General features: G+C 32.3%; 1 protein-coding gene across 4 annotated transcripts in view; it reads left to right on the forward strand.

The window, feature by feature from the left end:
- Positions 1–18505, forward strand: part of LOC128164704 (prominin-1-like) — a 36654-nt gene extending 18149 nt beyond the window's left edge. Inside the window, exons 16-26 of one of the 4 annotated variants that reach the window (XM_052828693.1) lie at positions 1310–1459; positions 1832–1894; positions 2088–2153; positions 2355–2405; positions 2526–2606; positions 10806–10871; positions 10973–11062; positions 11441–11610; positions 12287–12331; positions 12835–12992; positions 15111–18505. In XM_052828693.1, the coding sequence (XP_052684653.1) occupies positions 1310–1459; positions 1832–1894; positions 2088–2153; positions 2355–2405; positions 2526–2606; positions 10806–10871; positions 10973–11062; positions 11441–11610; positions 12287–12331; positions 12835–12992; positions 15111–15136 (966 nt within the window). In that variant the 3' untranslated portion in view covers positions 15137–18505. The other 3 variants (XM_052828691.1, XM_052828692.1, XM_052828695.1) reach the window with 3 other exon arrangements.

Consider the following 18505-nt stretch of genomic DNA (forward strand, 5'->3'; position numbering starts at 1 on the left):
TGCGCCATAATATCATCATTTCATTTTATTAATCTGAGGAAAATACACTGTGCAACAGTGTATTCAAGAAGTGGTGTAAATCAGATGTGGATACTTCAAAACTCCAAGGAAATTTTACAAACTTGAAGTTGCAAAATTTTACCAATATCAATAGCATCAAAACTTACGACTTTTCCACATGTTATACAACCATTTTCCATGATAAATTAAAGTCCAGGTTTTGTGACACCATTGATAGCTGCTTTTATAATAAAAATGGATCTCATAAATTTACTTACCTTTTCATCGGTCATTTACAAAACTGTTTTGTTCAAAACCATTTGGATTGTGTACACAAGTACTCTGAAGATGATATAAAAAAGATGCTTGCGTTTCTTATTGACAACATCTATGTAGTTTTTGAAAATTTGGTCTTCCAACAATCTGTTGAAATTTCCATGAGTATCAATTGTGCTCCATTGTTAGCCGACCTATCTCTTTATTCATATGAAGCGCACTCAGAATTTATATTCATGACTTGTACATGACAAAAAAAGAAATCACTTGCTGTGGCCTTCATTTTGACATTTAGGTATATTGATGACTAATTATCAATCAACAATTGTCACTTTCATTCTTATGTCGGCTCACTATCTCCCATTGAAGTTGAAATAAAAGATAAGACAGATTCTGAGTCATCTGTTTCATATTTAGATATTTTACTAGAAAAAGACATTACCGTAATGGTAATCTTAAAACAAAACCTTATGATAAACGTGATGGCTTCAATTTTTCTATCATTAACTTTCCTTACTAATGTAGCAATTTAATATACCTTCATCACCTGCATATGGAGTTTTTGTCTCTCAGCTGATACGCAATGGCATGTTCTACGTATGAACAGTTTCTAAAACTAGGCAAACTATTGATAAAACAAGATTATCAACAGTCTTGATTGAAGTCATCATTTCCTAAGTTCTATGGTCGATACAATGACGTTGTCAGCAAATACAATCTTCTGCTAGGTTGAATGCTGACTGACATAAGAAGTAATTGTAAATTTTACCTTAATTTTTTTTTTTATTATCTAGACAGTTTGAATTTCTTTTTTTTTTTTAGAAAAAAAATGCCTTTAAAACTGATGATTCCATTAATTGTTGATATTCAGTAAAATGATATCATTTCTTTTTGAAATCTGATGAAAACACATTCAATGAATGAAATCAATTTTTCACCTTAGTTGTTTGTATTATCTAATAGTTAAGATTTTTACTTGAGAAGAAAATATTAACTTAAAAACTGATATCTGGTTTTTCTTGATCTCTTGTAGGCTATTATAGAAGAAATTGAAGATCTCACTAGCAGAAGTAATTTCAACATTCCTAACATTACGATTCTCTCAGACGATTTAAAACAGGCGCTTGAAAAATTTAACAGCTCAGGAATCGCACAGATTAATTTTACTTCATTTGAGAAAGAGGTTTGTATCTTCAAATTAAAGCATTTTTTGTTCCATTGTAGAATGATATAATGTAGATACCTTATTTTACTTGAGTACTTTATTCTGGGATTCAAGGGTTTTACATCAAATCGCAAGAATTAAAATCACAAACGTGGAATTTTTATGATAATTCTAAAAAGTTACATCTGCTCGAAAAAATTAAAAGCGAGATATTAATAAATGTGAGATGTGGTTCTTGCGTTTAATTAGGAATTTACAGTTCCTATATTCAGTATTAATGCATCTACCAATTAGAAAGTGTTTTTATGTATTTTTTATATATTTTCAACATCAGGAAACAATCTTTTAATGTATGTTACATATAAACATATGTTTAAATTTATCTTACAGTTGAACAAAACTCCAATTGCAAATCTGAGTGGTCTTGCTCAACAATTAAATACTTCTGGATTGGTAAAGTTTTTTCCTTTACTTTTCAAAATATATCAGGCAACAGGCATTTTATTTTTAACTTGCACAAGATGATTGAAAAAAAAAGTAATAAAAATAGAAAACTATATACTTTACGTGTATTCAAGATAACCGACTTAGTCTTCATTTATTATTAAGTACTTATAAGCTTGTTAAATTTATCAATGTTTTGCAGGTTACACAAGCAACTATGATTGAAACATTTGAAAAGAAAGAAGTTAAAGATTTTGAGGATAAAATGGTAAGCAAGCAATAATTTGTTTTATTTGGTATGGATTTGTAACATTTTGGTAATCAGAACTTGAGAATTTTGTGAGTAATCATAATTTTTTTTATTAATGAGTTAGTTTCCCATTTCTTGGCCTGTTCATGGTGCAAAGTCCTGAATTTTATCGTCGATTTGAAATTTTTTTGAAGTAAAAAGATATTTATCTCTTTCCAGGGAGAATTGAGGCAGAACCTGAATAGGCTCAAAAATCAGACTGAATTACAGGTAAAATATATATAATTATACATGTAGTGTAATAAAGCCGTGGACCTATACCATATTTTAGTTCATTTGGTATTTAGGAATTCTTTATTTATTTATTATTTTTTTTTATATCATTTACAGAATGAGGTTGGGAAATTACAAAGTCAGCTAAAGACATCACAAGACACATTTAATAATATGAAGGATTCTCTTATCAAAGAGGTACGAAATTGTTACATTATAATGAATTGCAGCTTTTTGCATAACCTCTTTAGGCAGAGAGATAAAGAGAGAGAGAGAGACTTATCTACAGTTACATAATTAATTAAATGATTTTTGTTCAAACAACTGGAAAAAGTTCAACAGAGGCGTGTTCAACAGAGCGAGTGCTCGCCATTGCTCGCCAAAATTTGTGTTGCGGGTATAGGGAATTTTGGCGAGCACTTGCTCTGTTGAACTTGCCTCAGATGTGGGTATCACAAAAAAAATATGTATAACTGATGAACTATTCCAATTGGCACCTTTATTTCAACGCTCTTTCTGATTGGTTTAAACATGATAGATCCACACTAAATCACATTTTGACACCAATCAGAAGCCATTTTTTAACCGGGTTTTCCAACGGAAAAATCCGGTTATTAAAATGGTGAAAATGGCAGGCGGGCGGGCCAAAAGGGTACCCTCATTGTACGGATAACTCCTCCTACAGTTCTCAAGATAATAAGTTATTCTTTTGCAGATCAATTGTACATATATCAGAGGTGTGCATATTGCTGGGATTTTGATTTCTGATAATTCATCGAAACAATACCAGCTTTTGAACTTAGTCATTTTTTGGCAAAATATTTCATATAGGGTACCCTCATTGTACGGATAACTCCTCCTACAGTTCTCAAGATAGGAAGTTGTTCTTTTGCAGATCAATTGTACATATATCACTGGTGTGCATATTGCTAGGATTTTGATTTCTGATTATTTATGAAAAAAATACTTGCTTTTGAACTTAGTCATTTTTTGGCAAAATGTTGCATATAGGGTACTCCATTTCACTGTATATGGGTTGACATGGATTATGGATACAGTTCACATAAAAGAAAACCGGGTTTGCTGTCACATTGACAGCTTTTCACTTGTTTTAAATCTATGTCTATCCCAACTTCAGGCATGATTGGCCATTGACTGCAATGAAAACATCATGCCTGCAGATGGAATCTGCCAAATAATACGCGATATATTGTATCCCGCTGTTACAACGTACTTTGAATTTTTTCTTCAAAAGTGCGTTAAATTTGGGACCATCTTAACGCACTTTGAAAAAAAAAAATTTTTTTCAAAGTGCGTAAATATCGACGATATCAATGCACTTTGAAAAAAAAAATTGACAATTTTTTTAACTTTCAGATAAAATTGATAGTCAAATTTATTCCTGTTACTGTATTTATTTATTCCTGTTATAACGTCCAAGTCATACATAAATAAGTACTGAAAGTACTGACAAGAGTTTTTTTTTTTTTTTTAATTACGAGGTAATACTTTCTGGCTCAAGGAATGGATATTTGGCATTTACCTACTGTGAAGATAATGTGACTCATTACTTAGTATTTAAGTATAGACATGCAATTTTTTTTAAAAGCTGCAGTATTTCTAAATCAAATGCTTTAAAATTTTAACAAGGACATTGAAATGTCAATAAGGCATCTCCTTCTTCGTTAATTTTTTTTTGGTGTGTATAAAGAATACTTTAAATTTTTTGAAAAACAAATAGCCCTTGCTCATATTACATATTATAGATCCATATTTCAAAATCCCTGTCTATGCGATTCTTAGTACGAGTTTATATTTTTCTTTTTGAATTGTAGGGTTATGTCAACAGAGGTAGCCATCAAATTACTCAGAGTTAAATATAAAATTATACATGTATCTTTATAATTGGCTGAAATGTACATTCAGTATAAAGAATGTTAAAATAGGATTTCAAAAATGAATAAATTCTTTGAATCGTCCATTTTATAATTTTGTTTTCATAATTTGATGCTAAAAGATATTATTTACTCCACATAAGAACTTAAATTTAAACAAGGACTTAATTAAATTCAAGAGCTAGCGATCTTATACATATACTTAGACATCATAAACTGGGTTAGAACAAGGTTTTTAATGTTTAAAAATACATTCATTTTTAGCTCACCTGAGCTGAAAGCTCAGGTGAGCTATTCTGATCACATTTTGTCTGTCGTCTGTCTGTCCGTCTGTCCGTCCGTCCGTAAACTTTTCACATTTTCAACATCTTCTCAAGAACTACTTGGCCAATTTCAACCAAACTTGGCACAAATCATCCTTAGGCAAAGGGGATTCAAAGTTGTGAAAATTAAGGGCCACACCCGTTTTCAAGGGGAGATAATTAGAAATTAATGAAAAATTTCGAGAAATTTTCAAAAATCTTCTTCTCAAGAACCAGAAAGCCAGGAAAGCTGAAACTTGTATGGAAGCATCCTCAGGTAGTGTAGATTCAAAGTTGTGAAATTCATGAGCCCCGGGGGTAGGGTGGGGCCACAATGGGGGGTCGAAGTTTTACATAGGAATATATAGAGTAAATCTTTAAAAATCTTCTTCTCAGAAACTAAACAGCCAGGAAAGCTGAAACTTGTGTGGAAGCATCCTCAGGTAGTGTAGATTCAAAGTTGTGAAATTCATGATCCCTGGGGGTAGGGTGAGGCCACATGAGGGGTCGAAGTTTTACATAGGAATATATAGAGTAAATCTTTAAAAATCTTCTTCTCAGAAACTAAACAGCCAGAAAAGCTGAAACTTGTGTGGAAGCATCCTCAGGTAGTGTAGATTAAAAGTGTGAAATTCATAACCCCCAGGGGTAGGGTGGGGCCACAATGGGGGGTCGAAGTTTTACATAGGAATATATAGAATAAATCTTTAAAGATCTTCTTCTCAGAAACTAAACAGCCAGGAAAGCTGAAACTTGTGTGGAAGCATCCTCAGGTAGTGTAGATTCAAAGTTGTGAAATTCATGACCCCCAAGGGTAGGGTGGGGCCACAATGGGGGGTCGAAGTTTTACATAGGAATATATAGAGTAAATCTTTAAAAATCTTCTTCTCAGAAACTAAACAGCCAGGAAAGCCGAAACTTGTGTGGAAGCATCCTCAGGTAGTGTAGATTCAAAGTTGTGAAATTCATGACCCCCGGGGGTAGGGTGGGGCCACAATGGGGGGTCGAAGTTTTACATAGGAATATATAGAGTAAATCTTTAAAAATCTTCTTCTCAGAAACTAAACAGCCAGGAAAGCCGAAACTTGTGTGGAAGCATCCTCAGGTAGTGTAGATTTAAAGTTGTGAAAATCATGATCCCTGGGGGTAGGGTGAGGCCACATGGGGGGGGGTGTTAAAATTTTACAAAGAAATATATAGAGTAAATCTTTAAAAATCTTCTTCTCAGAAACTAATCAGCCAGGAAAGGTGAAACTGTTGTGGAAGCATCCTCAGGTTATGTAGATTCAAAGTTGTGAAAATCATGATCCCTGGGGGTAGGGTGGGGCACAATGGGGGGGTCGAAGTTTTACATAGGAATATATAGAGTAAATCTTTAAAAATCTTCTTCTCAGAAACTAAACAGCCAGGAAAGCTGAAACTTGTGTGGAAGTATCCTCAGGTAGTGTAGATTCAAAGTTGTGAAATTCATGAGCCCCGGGGGTAGGGTGAGGCCACATGGGGGGGGGGATGTTAAAGTTTTACATAGGAATATATAGAGTAAATCTTTAAAAATCTTCTTCTCAGAAACTAATCAGCAAGACGATTCTTTATAATTGTTAAAACTTTGGCTCCAGGACAATTCTTCGGCCTCACAAGAAGGTTCAGAGTATGATGTAGCTAAATATCCCATATATAAACAATTGTAAAGGATCTTTTTGTGAACTGCAATACTCGCGATATATCGATCAACATGTGATATGACTATAAAATTGAAGCAGGCAGCTATTTTTTCATTAGAATCTTTTTGTATTACTGTATTGAGTTATTGCCCTTGATTTATTGATTATTGATTATTTTAATTAATGCATCCACTGTTAACCAATTATTGTGATGATTATTTTTATACAATAATAAATATTCAATGTATATAAGTTGTTCTGCATAAGAAGTTTTGGGTAAGGCCGGATTAGTTTGTTTATTTTTGATTTCCAATTTTTAGATACTATGAATTATTTTAGGTTGGCACATATATAGGGACAGTGTCTATTGCATTTCAATGAGCAACTGTTTGGGGTTAAATTTGAACAGGTCTGGATAGATTGAGTGTGTGAACATCCTTGCTCTATCAAATCTACGTGGTTTCTAACCTTCGATACAAAGTGTGCGGTCATTCCTGCCCTGTATCGCATTAATACAAGTGTGCAGTCATACCTGCTTGAATTGGTGGTGGTTGCGGCGGAGCACTAATGTATGGTCATCCCTACTGGTGTTCAGGTCTTTCTAGCGCAAGTGTGCGGCACTCCCTGCTTGCGTTAGGTTGAGCTGTTGGCGCAAGTGTGCGGTCATCCCTGCTTGCGTAAACATTGGTACCTGTTGAGTTGCGTGGGTGTGCGGTCATCCCTGCCTGCGTAACGTTGAGTCCCTATATATGTGCAGGAGCGGTGATTAAAGTCTGCTCTTGTAAATATTGGCAGCAATCAGGGCTATCCGAGTTCCAAGGGGGAAAAATGGATTTTATTTATACAGGATCTACATGTATTATTGTACATTGTCCAGATTGTTTGTATTATGACTCCATTAAGCTGACTTTATCATACCTATTGTTCCTCAGGTGAGCGATGTGGCCCATGGGCCTCTTGTTTAAGAAAAAGAATGAATTTAAAATTCATTGTTTATACTTTTATGTGGTGTTAAATTGATTTGAACAATCATCGCTTCATAACCCACGAAGTTTGAAAGGGGAAGAAATATGAAATGTATATGTGCCCTATTGAATCTTTTTGTTTTTCTTTTCAATTGGCGCGGCAGGTGCAATAATCCCCTTCAAAGAATTTTTCCATAAATCTGTACATTTGTATCTGATCTCTAGTAAAGGACTATGTGCGGTTTTATGCATTTTTTGCCCCCAAAATCAAAGTTTTAGAAAGAGCTTTAAAAATAAGGTTAAAGATAGTTAAAATCATGTTGGAAATAAAGGTGTAAAAGGTTATCGCCACAGTGATGTCATAATGTAGTAATGACGTCATGAAGATTGCATTATTTTGATAAATTGATGTTTTGTAGCAAAATATGGGTGTTTTCCAATGGTTTTTCGACTGGGAAACATCGAGCGCAGGCTTGCTCAAGTACAATTTTTTAGTATTATATGAAGAAAAACATATGTCAAAATCGTACTTGAGCAGACCTGCGCTCTATACTTCCGAATGCAAAACATAGAGCAAAAATGAGAATATCTTCATTTTTTTTGCAAATTTGCGGGAATTAGGTCATTTAGGTGACGTCATAGATAAACAGCGAGTGAGCAATGATGACTAAAATCAAGATAAAAGTTATAGGCATCCACTATACAATGATTTGTGAAAATTTGATTTGTATACGATACTATTTAAAAATTGGTTGAAATCGGGGGCAGATATTTGACCATACCGCACATAGTCCTTTGCAAACACAATTCAACAGGGATCTGGGAGGAACTGAATCCAGCAGTTGGATTCATGTTCTATGTATTAAGATTTATCCAGCGCATGAGAAACATCCTTGTCAATACCATCTGACGCTCTTATCTCCTTTGCTGAAAGAATGAATCGCCGTATTGGTTCAATGAAAACGAAACATCAATTTATATTCCATGTACCGTATTTTTTCGGGGCATAGGCCGGTATTTTTTCTCCTCCGATGAGCGAGCCCCGGCCTATATCCCCCGGGGTCGGCTAATTGTAGACTCGAAGTTGAAAAAATTAAACAGTAAAATATAAATTCACTATTTTTATCCATTGTACTGTTGTAGCAGTTTACTATGAAGGTTGGGTCTTTTCATCCGTTTGAACTATTGTTCGATAGTTGTCCCGTTGATAATTTTTGTAATGACATCGTGAGTAATAAAATGTACAGTACTGAACGAGGTATTTCTTTACAACCCCAATCAAAACAATTTTTTCCCACGTTCGTGTATGAACCCTGGAAAGTATTATTGCGTAGTAAAAAAGAAAACGAAACCGGGTAGAATGTAATATGACAGAATTTTTGTGAATTCTTCATGTCTGCATTCGTGGGAATCACTGGTCTTGGGTGTAGACTAAATCAAATACTTTGTGTTTTTACAATTAATTTTCTGTTGAATGAAATTATGGTGTCGTGTTTATATACAAAGGTGTGAAACCCGTGACTAAAACACAGCCTGTGGGCACGTAGTGTACACCATTATACACTTCATTGCATTAATTGTGTTTTTAACATTACAACTTCTCTGCATAACGGCAAGTCACTATTTAATTAATTAATGGAAAGAACACAAATTAAATATTTTATGTTTGGTATTTCGTTTTCTCATTCATAGTGATTACGGGGGATAACTCTATTTGAATATGAAACCACGTGTTGAGCTAATGGACGCCATACCCCGTATTTACAAGTAGCTTTCAAAATATAACTTGATTAAATGAAGCTTAGCAATAAGGTATTAATAAAATATAAAAGGTTTGGTAAAATATTATACTTAGTTCTACCAAACAGAACCACGGAGGTTGGTGTTGCATATTAAAAATTGCTTAAAACATATATGTTAAGCAAATTTAATAACTTTAATTACTCTTTTGACTTTCTACATCAATATATTGAAAGTATATACTTAATACGATGACTTCCTGAATCAGCAGTCATACTTTCACTATAGTAATCATCGATTGAAAATCGGCTGATCCCCCAATTCGGCTATTCTAAGGATTTTTCTTGAATTTTGTCTAAAAATGAGCAATTTGGCCTATGCCCCACATCGACATATGCCCCGAAAAATACGGTATAAACAAAACTATATATTTAAATGTTTAAAAAAAAAAATTTAAGAATATATTTTTTCAAAGTGAGTTTTATAAGAGTCATAATGTTAAAAAATGTTGGTCTACACTTATAACGAAAAATTATTTCAAAGTGCGTTGCCTCATCCCGTCTTCAGTCGTGATCGGGGCCAAATGAGATAAGATACTTATTTAGTTAGTGAAGAACTTGACTTGGAGTAAAAATCTACTCAAGGCCATTTTCAACTTTGAATGATAGCAGATTATTTAATAAAAATGCATACATGTATTAATTCTTTTAAATAGATTGACGTGTGAACCTAAACATTATCATTTTTGTTCAGTCGATTACTTCAGTAACAGAAAGGCATAAACCAGCGTTCTATTTAGAGCACTGTGTACATTGTATATGTAAACCAAACCGGAATAGATGGTGTGACATCAAAATAATAATTTTTTTTTGTTTTTCATACAGAAGAGTTCTACATCATGTCAACCTTCAGTAAATACAATAAAATGTGTTTTTGACTTTCCTTCCCCTTTAAAAATATTCTGGAAAAGCATTCAGCCAAAAAAGCTGAAACTTGTGTGAAAGCATACATGTAGGTTGTGCAGATTAAAGTTTGATTAAACCATTATTCCCTGAAGAAAAGTGGGGCCACAAATGGGGAATTTTCAAATCACTACTAATGCAAAGAAATAGAGAAAAATCTTCTCAAAAATACTAAAACAACAAATTTTTAAAGGGACTTGGTATTTACCATAAAAATATGTGGATTAAAACTGACAGATTTTTTTAGCTTTTTGTGCAAGATTTACTGTACTTATTTGTCGACATATTTTGAATTTGACACTGTAATGCTGATTTTATCAGCTTTTGTTGTTCTGGTGAGTGATGTGGCCCCTGGGCCTCTTGTTATGATGCTCTAATTTCATTATAGCTGGTGAGAAGTTTGTTAAAGTTGTTTTTTTATCTGTACAATTCTCCATCCTTTTCTTGCAAAATACTTGACTTAATGCACCCCTACAAATGAGATATATGAAAAGTACAGTGTGCTGTTTTTTATTAGTCCCCTATCGGTTTTTACCGGAGGGGACAGCTTTCCTCTGCGTCCGTCTGTCTGTCCCACTTCAGTTTTCCACACTTTTTTTTCATTATGCGTTTGAGGAATAATATGACATTTGCTGAACAGCTTGAAAATGTCAAAGTACAGATCAAGTTTACACTTTTGTAGCGTCTGCATGGTTGACAAATTTTCAAGAAAATGAATTTTTTATATTCCAATTTTTTTAATGTTCGGGTTCGATATTCTGCATAACAGTGCATTGTTTTCACAATTTCGACAAACCAGTAGGGGACGTGTATTGCTTATGCAATACTCTCAGAATGCTTGTTTTAATTTATTTTATTGATTTTCCTTGCAGGAGTTGAACAAAACAGTTGTAAATGTCACAAATGTTGTCAAGAGTGGGATAGAACATGCAAAGACTGTAAGTGTAGATTTGATTCATTTACATATGATAAGGTGTACCTTGAATATGTTTAATGAAGAATATTTGATTCATCAAATGGGTTCCTTTAAATTCAACAGGTGACAAAGAATGCTGGAGAGTGTAGGCGTCTGTACAATGCTGCCCAGACCTTGACAGATTCAGTCTGTGTGGTTGTTCTTAATCCTTTTGTAAGTATAGCAACAATTGGGCTTTAGAATTAAATTCATGTACATGAATATTATCATATGGTCAAGTGCTGTGAAAATATTAATTGAAAAAAAACCACACACTAGAATGTATGCACGTGACTAATATTGGAAAGAAAGAGTCAACAGACATACATATGATATATTTACATGTATTTAACTTATTTTTAAAAATCATTTTGAAAAATTTTTGTTTTTAGTATATCTTAAACAATATATATATATACATGTATGTATATGTGTTTCATTATCCAGTTTTTCTATAGGTAGTGAGTTATTTTTGACAAAAAATGATGTATGCCCAAACTTAACACTCAAGCTAAAGTAAAAACGATGATTTCCTTTAATACTCTCTCCTAGAATACATTCTGGTTTGGATTGGGCTGGGGAATATTTTTCTCAATTCCAAGCATAGTCTTTGCCTTGTTGCTGGCAAACATGTACCAGAGAGAGGACCCATTTGACAAAGAATTGCACGACGCCAAGAAGAAGAGTCGGCAAAAGCAGGAGCACCAGGACTTTGATAGTCCGTAAGTTCACCTTAACTTATACCAGGTTATTTTACACCTCACAAGGTGTAGAAGATATTAATTTGTAGTACAGAAGTTGGGTATTTTTCAATCATTAATATAATTTCATTTAAAGTTTTTAGAAAATCTTAAATATGGCAGAGTTTGAACTTAAAACTATGTTCCTTGATTAATTAAAATTACATTTCGATTACTATATATGGTACACGTTCATACTCAATGATTTGAATAGAATGAGAGATAAACAGGGCTCAGGTAAATAAGATTTTAAAAAATAAATTTTTGAACTTCTCTTGAGTTGTTGCTCTTACATGTATTTACCTTGGCATATATTACATGTTATGGTACATATTTGCTGAAATACTTTGGAATTATCATTGTTTGTGGGGGACCAATCTTCGTGGCTTTCATGAGTAACCCTTGTCCACAAATTTACAAACCTACGAACCTATACACAATTATTTGTTTAATATTGATTGAAATTATCCGATTACACTACGTGTACCAATAAAGTTACGTCCCCATGAAGCAGGAAAATATTGGCTACCCACGAACATTGACCCCCACAAATGAAAATGATTCCACAGTACAACAGTAAATGTTAGTTGGAATTGGTACATTGGATATTGATGGATAGATTGATCGATTGATTGATTTGATTAATTGAATGTTACAGAATGATGGAGACCTACGGGCACCAAGACAACATTCCACTGACCTCGTGAGTTTATTGCACTCTTCGTTCAGCTGTTTGGTGACAGTATAATATTGTTTGTGGTTTTGGGTATTCCACTAGTTTGTGCCTCTTTTATTAACAAAATTGTCACCATCTGATTGTTTTCGTTTCTCATGTAATTCATTTTTTCATTAAAATATCGTCTTAAAAAACTTTTTAATTCATAATCAATAATTAAAAACACATGTAAATGCACAGTAGTTTAAAAAAAAACCTAGTACTTATTGTTTATATCTGCTAGTGTTATTCTTATAGCTTTGGTGAATTTTTATTTTAACATTTTTTTGGGTTTCATTACATGTATATGAGCAGATTTTGTCATTTTCTTCCAAAATTCACGATACCTATCTAGTTTAGAATTTCTCAATTTCTCTCCGTTTCCCAAAACCACTAATGATTATAGTGATAACTTTATAACTGTTACCCTCTGCTAATGAAAAAAACCCAAAAAAAACCGGGGGTATGACCTTTTGCTTCTCTCATCCTAGCCCTCCCAATGGTGGATATGCACGGTCAAACAATGGGGAGGTCAACCCAGGCTACTACAATGATCGCCGTGACGATTATCACCGTGGAAATCAATACCGTGATGATTATCGCCGTGACGATTATCAGGGCAGTCGAGGGGACCCTTATTACAGGCAGGGTGAGAGAGACTACCCCCCTCCTTCCTATCACGATTCACGACACTACCCTAGCCCAGGGCATCGTGACGGATACCCTGTGCTACCACCCACAAAGAACCGATACTAATTATCTGCTCTGTAAGTAGTCGTTTTGTAGAATGCAAGTACTATTAAACATTTGTAAAACTATATCATATGCTATTATTAACAGATATATTACTTAGTATTGGTAATGAGGACTTTTAAAGTATATATGCTTTCTTGCACATTACCTGGATGAACATATATCCACTATAATTATATAAACATGTAGAATAAAGAAAAAGAATGTAAATATTTGAAAAGTGCATATTGGCCTGCAGCATGAGTTTATGTAGAAATTTCCATTGTCGGGGGGGGGTTCAGATTTTTTTTTTTGTAAATCTGCATAAAACATTTCACTATTTTTTAAAAAGAGTTTTTTTTCCTTGTATGTGCATCTACACATTTATCTTTTTTCTGTAAATTGTACAGTGATAGACCTGTATTTTTCTCCTCATTCAGTTTTTTTTTTAACCATTATGTCCACCTGTGCATTCTTCACCTTTTTTGTCTTTCAGCTGTTCCAATGGCAGATAATAAGTTCATAATAACATCACAATCCTTTACTTATATCACTATTTTATTTGTCACTCGTAGACTATTATGCATGCTCAGTTTCATAGTCCATAGTAAATCATTTCAAATAATTTTCAAATTCCAAAAGTCAAATCATTAAGTTAAGACAACATTTATCTCCCCTTTTTCCCTAGTAATTGTATTTGATTTGATAGACCATGGTGGATTTTTCTTTGGGTAAAATTTGATAAGGAATAGTCATTTTGTTCACATTTCATGGAGCTTTACATGAATTTTATATATAATTGAATGAAGGTCAAAAGTTTTAGATTCTAAAGTCAGACATCACATTTGCATGGTTGGTATATACCGTAAGCACAAAAGTTTTGTTTATAGTCTGCAATAGTTAACATGTTGTTGTCATAAAGTAGCACATTTGAATTCTATTTTTTCAAATTAATTTACGAATTTGTTAGTGGCTTTGACTGGAGTTTGATATTTTTACTCAGATGTTTAACATGATGTCAGCAAGGGGTTTGGGGATGCAGATCGAGACTAGCAAACAACCCTTGACACAATGAAATTGTTATTGCCCAACGAACACTGTAGAGAAATTAAAAAAAGAGATTAATTATAAGTTTGAAATGATCTGGAAAATAATTATCTTAAGTGGAGTAGCTCTCCTGCTAAGTATTTTTACCTTTATTGCACGAGGCTAATTTCAGTACATGTATGTAATGTAAAACAAGAAATGAATGTTCTCCATCGATACATCTTATTTATTCCTCTCCCCTAAATATCCTAGTTTAAAGGTTTTTAGATTGCTTGAGATATCAATCCCTGTAAATCGTCGATATACACCAGCTTGAGATTGCTTTTATTTATATATTTTATTGTACATGTACTTGCATGTATGTATGTAGGTAAGGGCTAGATTGATACATGTAACAATAAGGATAAAATTTAATTGGTATTCAGTTTCCTTAAGATTAAAATGTGAAGGCAGAAGTTTTATTTACTTAGAAAGCTCATCTGTCAACATTTTGGGGTCACTTATGTTCCATTAATGCTGTCTAATCTACAAGCTAATGATAAAGTGAAGATTTTGGACATCTCTGTTTTATTTGAAGAGGGAATGGGAAGGGGTGCTCAAAGTTTTTTTTATTCAATTAACATGTTATTTTGATATTGACATTCTTCATTCAAACTTAAAGGCAGTAACATTTTGCATGCATACTTTTGATTAACATTTTCAAAAGGATAAAAAAGAGAATTGGCAAAAACACAAAAATCTGTTTCATGTAAAAAAAAAAATAAAAAAATAATTTTCAAAAAATAATATATAACAATATAACATGAACATTTGTGTATGTGTCCTATCTTACAAAAAACTATAATTATAATTTCAATTAAAATAATAATGAAAAATGCATGCATTGTCAGTGATTCCTGTGGATTATTAAAAAATGAAAATAATTGTGAAGTATGATTCTCAAATAATTCGATTTTATTAACGAAGATTTTTTTTTTTATTCTTGCAGATCCGGAGACTGGTGACCAAAACTAACTTCTAGGAATTAGGAATTACCAGAAGAATTAATTACAAGGATCAGCTGTGATATTATATATATCTCTCAAACAAAATCCACAATGCCCAAGAAGTTTACCAGTGTAGGAGAGAGAGAGAGAGAGAGAGAGAGAGAGAGAGAGAGAGAGAGAGAGAGAGAGAGAGAGAGATCATCCGTTTGATTGTTGTTTCTCTTCGAGGAAAATCCAGTACCTTGTTCATTGTTGTCACATTGGATTTTCCTTTTTTTAACCAGTTATCCGATTTTTTTCAAGGATGATTTATAATATCAATCTAGATAAAATAGATGTTGCATGAAGTCCAACTGTTGCTTTAGTGTGAAATATATTGCATTGGTAAATACATTTTCACTTAATATGAGAATCTTTTTAATTTTTTCTCTCAATTTATTTGACAACCAATTTTTTTTCTTCTTGTTTAAACTAATAAGATTGTTTTATTTCAGTTTCTCTCTATTATCAAAGCTATTTTTGACTTGTTTTGCTCACAAATTTTTTTTACAACCAATATATACAGTCTTTTCTTGTGTTTTGATACCATTCCAACAAATTGCAAAGCTCAAAACTCCAAACATTTTTTTGTGTTTATTTTCATTCCATTACATTAACGGGTCAGCTATAACCAGACTATTTCTTTCATTTCTTTGTCTTTATTTGATTATTCTTTTGATTGTTTAATTTTATTTTGTACCATGTGTTTGAATGTGGGAGCAAGAATCAGAAGAAAGTTGTTTTGTTGGAATGGTGCTACATTAAATATGGTTGCCATTTCTGCTTCTAATATAAGCGATTACTTTTTCAGTAGAACAATTTTTATCAAAGCCTTTCCAAATGCATCTTGGGGTGGTTGCCATATAACCAAATATATGTACGCTTCATAACCTTGTTGATAAATTTGTTCATATTGCATTGAATTCAATCAATGTACAATGTATAAAATTTACTTGAATGAGAATACATGTACATGTACGTACTGGTATTTGTGACAATTTTATACACAGTTTTAGAGAAATATTTTATTTGAATATTCTTGCAACTATTAATAGACAATTTTTATTTTTATATCTGCAGAGAGAGAGATTTTCAAAAGCATATCAAATGTACTATGCAATTATCGATAACTATAATTTTTTTTTTTTTGGAAACAAGAAATTCTATGGAGATTGATGGAGATAGAGACAATATGTTTTTAAAGATTGAATGACATACATGTATAGGCATAAATACTGGTACTTAATACTGTTTATGGAGTAACTTTACAGGTGTTCAATGTCCACCATACAGTATGTTGTCTCGTCTTTTCTTTTTTAAAATAAACCTTGAAAAAATAAAAACCAACAAATTAATTTTTTTTTTTGGCAAAATGTCTCCCATACATGAACTAACTAAAATCCATCAACCATTTTATTGGTGCAGATCATGTAAGGTATGTTGTGATTTTATGGATGTTGAGTACATTTGTATATTAATTCTTTTAATATGCAACAATATCTTGCCAGAATATATATATATGTAAGGAAACTTTGTCAAACCATTAAGTAAATGTTATGTCAAGATTTTCACAACATGTGTGTTCATGTTAAAGATGCTTATATATACACAGATGAAAGGTTCACATTTACGGTATATAGTTATTACAATGTAATTCTACCTTTCATATGTTAAAGTTTGTTCCCTTTTTGTTTACCTACATGTATACTCATTGGTACCTGTATTTTGTTGTTAATTTTCATTATGAATGAATTTCAACTTTTATTTGCATGAGTGCAATATAGATTGACAGAAACGAACTATTAATATTAATTAAACGATTGCTTTTCATAGATGAAAAGGAGAATATACCAAATCATTTATACATTGGTGTCTATTGATAACAAAGTACATTGTAATGCCAAATGTTCAATTTTAACTGGATGGAAAATGGAAAGATTCTTAAATGAAGTATATGTATTTCATAATTAATAATATTTACATGTTTATGTTTTAACCAGAAATTAATATGATCAGAGTTTGTCGAAGTATACTTGGTCATTTTTTAAAAATAAATTTTAACAAATTTATTAAGTCTCTATAATTATGTCATTCTTGAATATTGTACAATCCATCTTTTTAAAATCTTTTATCTTGTTTATTGTGATTACATATTGTACATGTAAATATTAAAATTATTTTCACATACAGTATAACATCTGACAAATGGCTAACAGCTCCAGAGTTCAGGAGCTTGGGATCATGCTATTTTACATGTAGCTTTAGATAATGCTTGCTAGTGTTTTGGGAACACAAATGGGATTTTCCTCCTTTATATTTTTTGGACCAAAATTATAGTTTTTAATTAAGAAAGAAAATTAAATATACAATTGGTCATGGGCTTTTTGTCTTTAGATAGTTGCTGTATGTAACCGAGAATGTCAGAATGGATAAAGAAACTCAAAAGAAATTATAGATATAATTAAGAATCGATATTTAAAAGATAAGTAATGCAAGGTACTATGGATCCTACACATTGTTTGTATGTAAAGTTTTCTGGGGCTTTTAGTTTCTGTTGCTGAAAGTAAATGTTTTAAATGTCATAATTTTTAATGCTTTAAAAGAAGGAAGTAAAGTGTTTTAGCTAATATCACAAATGTATTTTCATTGTTTGGAAGGATGTACCATAAAAAGCTCAAACCAAATTCACATAATGTTTGGTTATTTACATGTAAATACATGTATGTGTTTTGCATCTGCATGTAGGTAGATTATTTTGTAGCCCAGAGTTCGCCTTAGAATGTACGCTATTGATAGTGATTACAAGGTTTTAACCAGATTCTAGAATGTGATAAATCATGCACCGTCCTTCTTCTTAAAAGGATTCTTATTTTTTCAAATTCATATTTTGGATGATGGAGCCATTGTAGGTGTGGAAGGTTGTGATGAATGCATAATAATTGATTTATTGTTTGATCTCACTCTCTATGGCAAGTCCATCTTTTTATCTTTACCTTAATGCAAATTATTTTTTTTCTGCGTAAACTAGTATATTGTGTAAAATGTATCCAATATTTAATAGACGGTATTAACCAATTCTGTCGTAGCTCATAATGATTCTATTTCTGTATTATTATCATGAAAGTACGTGTATGATTGTTAAACAAAATTACAACACTTGTTGTGCCTTCATGTGAACTGGGACCAGGTTTTGAGAGTCCTATCAAACATTCCACCAATTCCTCAAAATCTTTTTCTTTTAATCTCTGTGTTATGTAAAATTATTTAGGTTGGTTCATTTAACTATGTATTTCATGCAATTACAAATGTCTGAATGTTGTATTCATCTATCAATAAATCATAGGTTTAATCAATACAA

The sequence above is a fragment of the Crassostrea angulata genome, chromosome 10, assembly GCF_025612915.1.
Source record: "Crassostrea angulata isolate pt1a10 chromosome 10, ASM2561291v2, whole genome shotgun sequence".
Lineage (NCBI taxonomy): Eukaryota > Metazoa > Mollusca > Bivalvia > Ostreida > Ostreidae > Magallana > Magallana angulata.